We start from the raw sequence: 9,178 nt of genomic DNA, 5'->3' as shown, positions 1-9,178 counted from the left end.
TTCTTTGCGTTCGATTTCTGCCCTTTGCTGCTTCTTAACCGAAAATAATTTTCTTAAATATAAATAAATAACGGTGAGGATGTCCGTGAAAGTTTGCGCTAAATAAATTAATAATAACAATAAAAATAATAACAAAAATAATAAGAATAACAACAACAATGATAATAAATTCGAATAGGTGAAAAATGTTTCACAATTAAGCCTTACTTAGCCGTTGGGGGACGTTGTTCCTCAGTTTCATCAATCACTCTATCATCATCATCGTCATCTGCATCACTATTATTTATTTTATCATTATTATTATTATTATTGATAGTAGTAGTGGTAGCGTTTATGCTGTTTATTAATTTTTTCCTATAATCGGCGTTGGCTTTCCATAGTTTAAATATCTTTGCCGTCAGCTGATGTTCATATTGTGACGTCACGTTCATCATGAAAAGGTTGCTTTCGTTTGTTATTTGCCTCCAACGGTCAAATGATCTTTTTAAAATCTATGTTGTGATCATTATCATTACTATCGCTTTATTATCGTCATCGTCGTAGTCGTCATGGTCGTCATCATCGTCAAACATACCATCTTGTTATCAGCGTCAACTTTTAACATTATCTCTTCAATCCTTTGCTTCTTTCTCTCTATCATTTCATTTGTTCGTTTTTCTTGCTCCATTCTTCAATTAGAAAAAAAATAATAACAATTATAATAATAAAAATAACAACAACAACAATAACAACAACAATAATAATAACAGTAATTGCTTCTTCCTCTTCGTAACTTCTTCCTGCTTTCTCCTCCTCTCTTCATTCCTTACTCTCTTTTCTTCTAACTCTATCAGACGTCTTCTCTCTCTCTCTTCCTATTTAAACAGAAAAAGATACATGAAACAAAAAACATAAATAAATAAAGATAGTAATGACGTCAGAATAAAATAAAGCAACGACAACGGCGGCAGCAAAATTAACAGCAACAGCAACGTCAACAGCAACTACACCTCTTCAATTAACTTCAGTGCTTCCGCTTTTATTTCATTCCTTCTTCTTAGTTCTTCCTCCTTTCTCTCCATCTCTCGCTCTCTCTCTTCTTTTCGAGATTGTATCTGTAATGAATAATAATAATAACAACAACAACAACAATAATAATAACAATAATAATAATAATGACAATAATAACGAAAATGACATACCAAAGCGTGCCTCCTCTCCATATTTAAAGACGGATTGCTCGGTTTGCTATGCTTCAAAATTTTGTAAAAGACGTCTTTGACGATTTTATTTTGGTTTATGAAGTGGTCTACAGCCGAGAATACGAATTCACTCCCTCCATTAGCTTCCGGTTTTGAATCTAGTAAGAAATTTGTTATCAATCTTTCGCGAGTAAGTTGTTTTCATTTCGTTTCGTACTTTATAGTTAGTAGTTTTACTAATTTTAATTTCTATTAAGTAATTTGTTCTCTGTTTCATAATTTTCAAATTATAAGACGTATACATTATACAGTGTGCGTGTGCTCTATGTACGAGCATGTTTATTATTTTATATGGTACGAGATACGAGATTCTAAAACGCATATAACAACACAGACACACACACAGACACACACACAAACACACACGCACACACTTAAAGCATATGAGGAGTGAGGATCTCTTGGCATTAAACATTACACAATCTGGCCGTTTTCGTTCTCAATATCATCATCTTGATTATTTTGTTATTGTTATTATTATTAATATTATTATTATTAATATTATTTACCTTCGTCAAAATCATTGATTGAATCAGAATTAGTGGTGTCATTTTTCTTTGGTTTTGTCGTCTTTTTGATACTTGTATTGTTCTTTTTGATCGGCTGGTCTTTGATGGTGAGAGATAACGAGCAGTTATCATCGTCGTCGTATGTTGAACTTATTTCAGCTCTTCTCAACCAATCATTTATTAAAAATCTCGCTATTTTTGAATGAACAAATTATTAAAATAAAGGATTTTACTGTTTATAAGTGATGAAATTCAATATAATGGTACTCTTCAATTGTGGTAACAATTAATTCAGAGGTATTTACGACAAAAACGTACATTTAAACAGCATTTATAAAGTTTTTGATGTAAATTAACGCATTAAAAATACATATTTTAACTTTTATTTGATTTTAAAAAATAAACGAAATAAGATCAAATAAGAATTTGGCATAAGACTTCATTTGTATTCAAACGCGTACGCTGTGTAACAAAATGAAGCTCAAGAATTATTTATATTTTAAATAAACCATTCCCATAAAACCAACGTTACTTGCCATCAGAACTAAAATTATAATACAATTAATAACCTCACTAATACATAAAATATTTGAATATTTGACAAAGTATGTGTGTGTGTGTGTGTGTGTGTGTCTGATTGTTCTGTGCCATGCATGCCATTATAATGATATTATCGTTATATTGTATTAATTTGGCCATTTGTATACATTACATTACGATTAATATTAATGAATGTCATTAATGAATATCATTATCATTATAAATATAAACAAGGATTGATAATATAAAATTATAAAAAAATTTTTATTAAAAATTAAAGAAGAAACAACTTATTGTAATTTATAACCCTGAAATTCTTCTTTATTTTGTGACAATTTCATTTTAACAAAATATTAAAAAACTCAACAACAAAAAATTAATTAATTAATTCAAATTAACACAAATTTATAAAGAAACGAATTTATAAAAAATTGTTTAAACAAGCTTAGATTCACTTTTAGTACATTTCTATGACGACGGACAGTGTTAGGCGGGTATGGCGAACAAAAAAAATATGCAGGTTGGTAAAATAACTAAGTTACTAAAATATTGATAAATCACTTTATTAATTAGAAATTATAATTAGTGTTTAATCAAATAAGTACATTAATTTAGCAGACGGATGTGATTGAGATTATTTTTTCATTGTCTCTATTTGGAATATGTGGTCCTGGAATGAATGTAATAGCCAAGGTAATAGCAGCTCATTATCATAACATTTAGTAAAATTAATTTATAAAAATTAATTAATTAATACTACATATATATTTGAGGTGAGCATGGGAACGGGTAAAACTTAATTTTCTGGAGTGGGAATTTTAAGGGATAGGGAATCACAGTTCGGGAATCGGGAATGACGGGCGGGAATGGGTAAAAATGGCATCTACGTGCGAAAATAAAAGGGAGGGAATTGAGAACAAATTTCAATTCCCGCTCCCCTCTAATATACATACATATATATTTCTAACCAAATTATTTTGCTTTCGACATACGGCTAGTAGCCTGGCTTTGAATGTTTTATTTGCAACGATTTGATCCTTCTTACTGCCTAATACTTAAGTAAGAATCGTCAAGTAATTATTAGTAATTAATAGTAATAAATATCCAGGGTTTTGTTTCAGTTATTGAAATTTGCAAGTTTAAATAAGAAATAAACCAAATTTCACCAGGGCAATAAAATGGTAGAACGAATGGTGCCTCTTTCCAAAGGTCTTCTGGTAACATCTTCAGATCTTTTTTCATGGCCAATTCTTTCGTTCCGTAATCCACGTAAAATATTTCAAACATGTCGCTATTTGAACATTCCTTCATTATCCACGCTCTGGTATTTGATGTTTTACGTCAATCAATCAATCAGTCAGTCAACCAACCAATCAATCAACCAATCAATTTGTGTATTGTATGTGAAGTTGTTATCATCAATCATTTTTTAGTTTGTATCCTAGTTTGGCAGATAGCAGAATAGTTCAGACGCTAAAAGTATCTCATATCTCGAGTAGTTTTTGAGGACTGACTCAACTCAAATGCCGTCTACACGAAATTAACAGATTGTCATTCGCCACGTGCGTGTCTGTTATGCAGCCAGGAATTGAACATGCGCGAGAATGTGTCTGTGTGTCTCTATACGAATGTGTAGTCGTTGCTGCAACAATAGTGTTATTACTGAAAAGTCTAGTTTAGACAGCCTCGCGTTCGTCAGATCCTCATAGCAGCCAACAAAATAGTATGCATGCATAGTCATGTCATTGAGATAATTAAATGGAAGGATAGAGTGAATTGTTCTCTGAACCTGCACAGAGTGTCTTGGTAGTTAGCACAGCACCTCTTCTCATTTGCCACAAGATCAACAAGGTCATCCACATTTATCGCATCAAGTAACGTTTGAAAGTTACGAAAATTTTTTAACTGAACGGAAGGAAACATTTACAAAGTTTAATTTAATAATTCAATAAGTTTTTGTAAATACAATAAAATATCTATCTAGAAAGCCATAAAGTTAATCATCTCACTGACAAATTTTTCTTCTTCGTTGGCAACAGCAGCCCAGAAGAATTCATCCTCAGTTTTTTCAAAGACAAACAGCTCTAATTCGCGCGGCAAATCTTCAAAAGACGCAGCAGACGACATCCCCGTCTCCGCGAACATTCTTTCGTAGGTCTTCCTATCCATGCAAACATCACTTAATACCTTTAGCATGGATGGGTCGTATCTTTCTGAAGTCATTATTATTGTTGTTATTATTAATATTATTACTACATTTACAGTATAATTATTGTTATTCTTATTAATATCATTATTATTATTGTTATGAGGATCGCACTTGAGTTGATGTTTTATATGCAGGGGTATTTCTTAATGGTTCATTGGGTTTGGGTCGGGGGGCACGCACAATTGTGAAGTTTTCTTAAAATTTGATTTTGAATTTTAAATTGTTAGAAATAAAAAACAAAGTAAAAGACGTAGAGAATAAGAATGAAGAAAAATAAAAGAGAGAGAGAGAGAGAGAGAGAGAGAGAGAGAGAGAGAGATGAAAAGTAAGTTTCGATAATTTCATTTTAACTTATCATGGTTGCCGTCAACGATTTAACTTCAGTGGCCTGAGATTTTGATCAAGTTGTTCATATCACATCAGCCATTGACATCATTATAATACAAATTTTTATAGATAACAATTTTTATTATTAATCAAAAATTACGGAAATAATAGGCCCACCTCTTTGTCTCCATCCTCTGTTTTCCGTATTTTCTGGTCTCCAACTTCTCTCTCTTTTTTCTTCTCTCTCTTTTACTTTTTCTTCTCTCTCTTTTATTCCTTCTCTTATACATTCTCTCTGTCCTCTTTCTTTTTCTTTCTCTCCTAAATTCTCATCTTCCTTCGTTTCTTCTTCTTCTCCTTCTCTCTCTCTTATTTTTTCTCTCTCTTCATCCCTTTCTCTCTCTATTATTTTTCTTATCTTTTCTCCTTCTCTATTTTCCTGTCCTCTCCTTCTTTGCCAGCCACCTCGTCTGCCAACCACCCCCATCTGATTCCTAGCCATGGAGTTTCTATCGAATTGTACGTTAAGTTGGCCGCCTTTGAAGTCCTGGAGGTCAAACTTGATGAACGCATCACAGGCTTCATTGTAATCTTCAATCTCTACAATAGCGAATCTTTTTTATAGAATTTTTTAAAAATTTTAAAATATCTTTCTATGGTGCGTACCAAATATGAATAAATACCAGCAATACGTGTCCAGCAAACTCGCAAATCAGCCAATCAACTAGCCAACCAACTAATTGATCAAACAGCCAAGCAGCCAATTAACCAACCAATTGACCAATTGACCAGCCAACCAATCAATCAACCAACCAACCAACCGTTGCTCATTTTGCTGACTTCGTTTGATGACAACACGCAGGCAGCCAAATTCACTGAACAGTTCACTGAGGTCATCCTACGTAGGAGAGTGGATTAATAATAACGAGAAACGGTGATGACGACGACGACGATGATGATGACGTTAATAATTATGCTGGTGATTAGAACATAATGACGATAATAATGATGACAAAGATGAAGATGATGATGACAACATCAACAACAGCAGCACATCACCGTCAACCAACAACAACAACAGCGAACCCACCTCATCGACGTCATCAGATAACCCGTCAACCTTAAGCAGCCAGTGGGATGAGTCCCAGATGTTCCCTGCATACTCCCTCCTACCTGTTTTTAACATTGCATTAACGTTAGTTTTACAAAGTTGCTAATGAAAACCCTTAATAATCAAAAATGAGACATTCTAATTAGGAGATAATATTGATGTAAATATTATTAATTACTTTTATTCATTCTATTTTTATTTTCACAATTTTTTTCTAGCATTTTCAGATGCATCAGCAGCAAAGACACAGCACCAGGCAAGCATTTGGCATCCAGACCATCCCATCAACCAAATTTCATTCATTACCCCTGCTAGATTGACCGCGAAATCCTCCACCGCCGAATCTTGCTCTCCCTGCATAACTCGATCGTCTTGTCGGAGTGGATGACGACGACGACGATGTGTTTGCTGATTGGTGGTAGTGATTATGATTAGGTTGTTTAGGCGTCGGTGGTGAGATACCGACTGACCGTTCTAAACTGCGACCAAACGGTTCCGAATAATTTTCTTTCACTTTCACGGCGTTTCCATCACTGAAACAACAACCGCAACTGAATTTATTTATCTGTGCAATTAAATCTCAAACAATTGTAAAAATATTAAATTTGGATGAAGGCGTCATATGAGTCTGTAGATCTTTGTGCGTTTGAACCGGGCTTCTGCGATGCAAACGCACGGTGCTCTAAACTAAACTAAACCAAACCAAACCACTTAACGTAACTATCCCACCAAGTGGTATAAATAAGAACATAAAAAAACAACACAGAAATTATTTATAAATAAACGCGGTGAATTAGAAAATTAAGTAAAAACGCAGACTAACATAGACAGGACATCTTGCATGTTGTACAGCAGGTCAAGCAAGGAATCGAACCCGAGCTCTTGCCATCCGATCCGGCAATCAAACAATTTCTGGTATAGCGTTTCCAGCTCGGTTATCATAATTGGTTTGCACTCCAAAACTGTTATTATATTCATTTTTGTCTCTTTAAATGTAAGATTTTTTTCCAAGTTTGACATTTTTGCAAAATAAAATAATCTATTAAATAAAATAATTAATTAATTTATGGTTTTAATGTAGTATTATACGTAATTCATTACGCAATTCATCATCTTGTTTTATTTCCTTGTAAGGTTTTTACTACATTACACTGTGAATAAATATGGGAATTCCCAAGCTTTCGATTTCGTAAGAATGGTGTGTGTGCGTGATGTTTGCCTGTGTGTGTGTGTTTTGTTCTGTTAGTGTCATCTGCAGTTTGAAACTGTTGATCAAATGTTTATTTATTCATTCATTCATTCATTCGTTCATTCATTCGTTCATTCATTCATTCATTCATTCATTCATTCACTCAATCATTCATTCATTCATTCATTCATTTATTCATTCTTTCTTTTGTTTCCTTATTTATTGTTCATTCATTCATTCATTCGTCCGTTCGTTCGTTCGTTCATTCATTCACTCAATCATACATTCATTCGTTAGTCCGCTCATTTGTTCGTTCGTTCGTTCATTTATTTGTTAATGTCGTTACAGTTTCTAAATTATTCTCGAAACAGTTAATTTTATTTCACTTCATTTTTAAATAATTCGAAAAAAGATCAAAAATATTTAAATGACGTCAGAATGTGTTTGAAAAACAAAAACACAAAAACATTTAACTTATCAAATCTATCAATCGATCGATCGATCGATTGATAGATTAACTGCTTGATTGATTGATTGATCGATTGTAATGATCGATTGATAGATTAATTAATTGATTTGTTAATTGACTTATTAAATGTTTAACTGATTGAGAAGTTGACTGACTGACTGATTGATTGTTCCACCGATTAACCTACAATAATGAACCATCGTAAGTTAACGCTACAGCTCCCTTAAATTTTTAATCACTTTCCTAAGTATAATCATTACTTTTTCTTATATTACTAATACTACTACACTACAAAACAAATGCTGTTGCTACTTCTACTACTACTACTACTACTACTACTACTACTACTACTACTACTACTACTTACAAGTACTACTACTACTACTACTACTACTACTACTACTACTACTACTACTACTACTACTTACAAGTACTACTACTACTTACTACCACTACTACTACTACTACTACTACTACTACTACTACTACTACTACTACTACTATTACTACTACCACTGCTACTATTGCTACTACTACTAATAATAGTGATAATAACAATGATGATGATTATAATAATAATAATAATAATAGAAAATTCAGAAGAGGAAAAACCAGCTTACATTGAAACCGAGACAGATAAGAAGCGTCTGAAATGGGCGAAAAACTTTGTCTACGTTACTGCACTATGCGTTGCTGTATGTGATAGCAGTAGTATTTATCTATCTGTCTGTCTGTCTGTTTGTCTGTCTGTCTATCTATTCAACCACTTTCTCACTCACTTATTCAACTTTCCACCTATTAGACAAGGGAGGGGCAAAGTTTTTGCTGTGAGAGCCACATTGAGAACTATTTTACCTTTAAAGGACCGCATATGTACTTAGCAAATTTTTATGATTTTTGGTTTCTTTTTTAGTCATAATGTCTGGCTGACGATCTTTTTTTGCTGCGAACGAGGCCCCTCGGGCCACCGTAATTTGCCCACCCTTGTAATAGACCATTCACAGATCCATTAATCCATGCATTCATTCACCCATCCATTCATTCATCCATCCATCCATCCATCGATCAAATGAACCATCCATCCATCAATCGATTCATTCATCCATCCATCCATCCATCGATCAAATGAACCATCCATCCATCAATCGATTCATTCATCAATTGATCCATCCATCATTCAATCTATCCTCTACTCATCCGAAATTTTAAAGTTTTTAGGCTCGAACCTGATGACGAAATTGGAGATAAAAAAAACAACAGACGGCCGCCAGTTCGTCGGCATGGTGGCCTTCATACAGGGTGCCGCCATAATAGGGATGTGCGCGGTCGGGATTTACGCAGCCTACCGCCAAAACTGGCGATACTTAACCGCAGTGATTATTATTATTATTACTAATTTTATTTTTATCATTACTATTATCATTATTTTCATTATTGCTATTATTATTATTATTATTTTGTTGTTGTTATTGCATTTGCAGTTGTGATTTGTGATTGCTACTGTTACTACTGTTTCTGTTGTTACCGTGTGAACGGGGAATGTAGAAAAACGGACGAATAGATGTATAAGTGAATGAACGAAC

At 33.4% G+C, this 9,178-nt stretch overlaps 2 protein-coding genes across 2 annotated transcripts in view; one reads left to right on the top strand and one right to left on the bottom strand.

Moving 5' to 3' along the window:
- Window positions 1-203: 203 nt before the first annotated feature.
- Window positions 204-6,957, bottom strand: HELRODRAFT_163664 (hypothetical protein; the record flags this gene model as incomplete). Its single annotated transcript, XM_009027481.1, has 14 exons — window positions 204-401; window positions 575-668; window positions 1,003-1,094; window positions 1,182-1,339; window positions 1,751-1,942; window positions 3,457-3,611; window positions 4,080-4,195; window positions 4,304-4,503; window positions 5,292-5,426; window positions 5,667-5,724; window positions 5,917-5,999; window positions 6,244-6,308; window positions 6,408-6,488; window positions 6,761-6,957. The coding sequence occupies 14 exons, from the start codon at window positions 6,955-6,957 to the stop codon at window positions 204-206; spliced, it is 1,824 nt and encodes a 607-aa protein (XP_009025729.1).
- Window positions 6,958-8,824: 1,867 nt separating this feature from the next.
- Window positions 8,825-9,178, top strand: part of HELRODRAFT_163663 (hypothetical protein) — a gene marked incomplete at both ends in the record, with an annotated part of 2,114 nt that continues 1,760 nt past the window's right edge. Inside the window, one exon of the mRNA XM_009027480.1 lies at window positions 8,825-8,920. Within this exon, the coding sequence (XP_009025728.1) occupies window positions 8,825-8,920 (96 nt within the window). The remainder of the gene's footprint in view (window positions 8,921-9,178) is intronic.

Source organism: Helobdella robusta (assembly GCF_000326865.2).
Source record: "Helobdella robusta unplaced genomic scaffold HELROscaffold_5, whole genome shotgun sequence".
NCBI classification, from domain to species: Eukaryota; Metazoa; Annelida; class Clitellata; order Rhynchobdellida; family Glossiphoniidae; genus Helobdella; species Helobdella robusta.
Note: the sequence above shows the minus strand (reverse complement) of the source record. Positions and strands in the feature narration are given on the sequence as shown.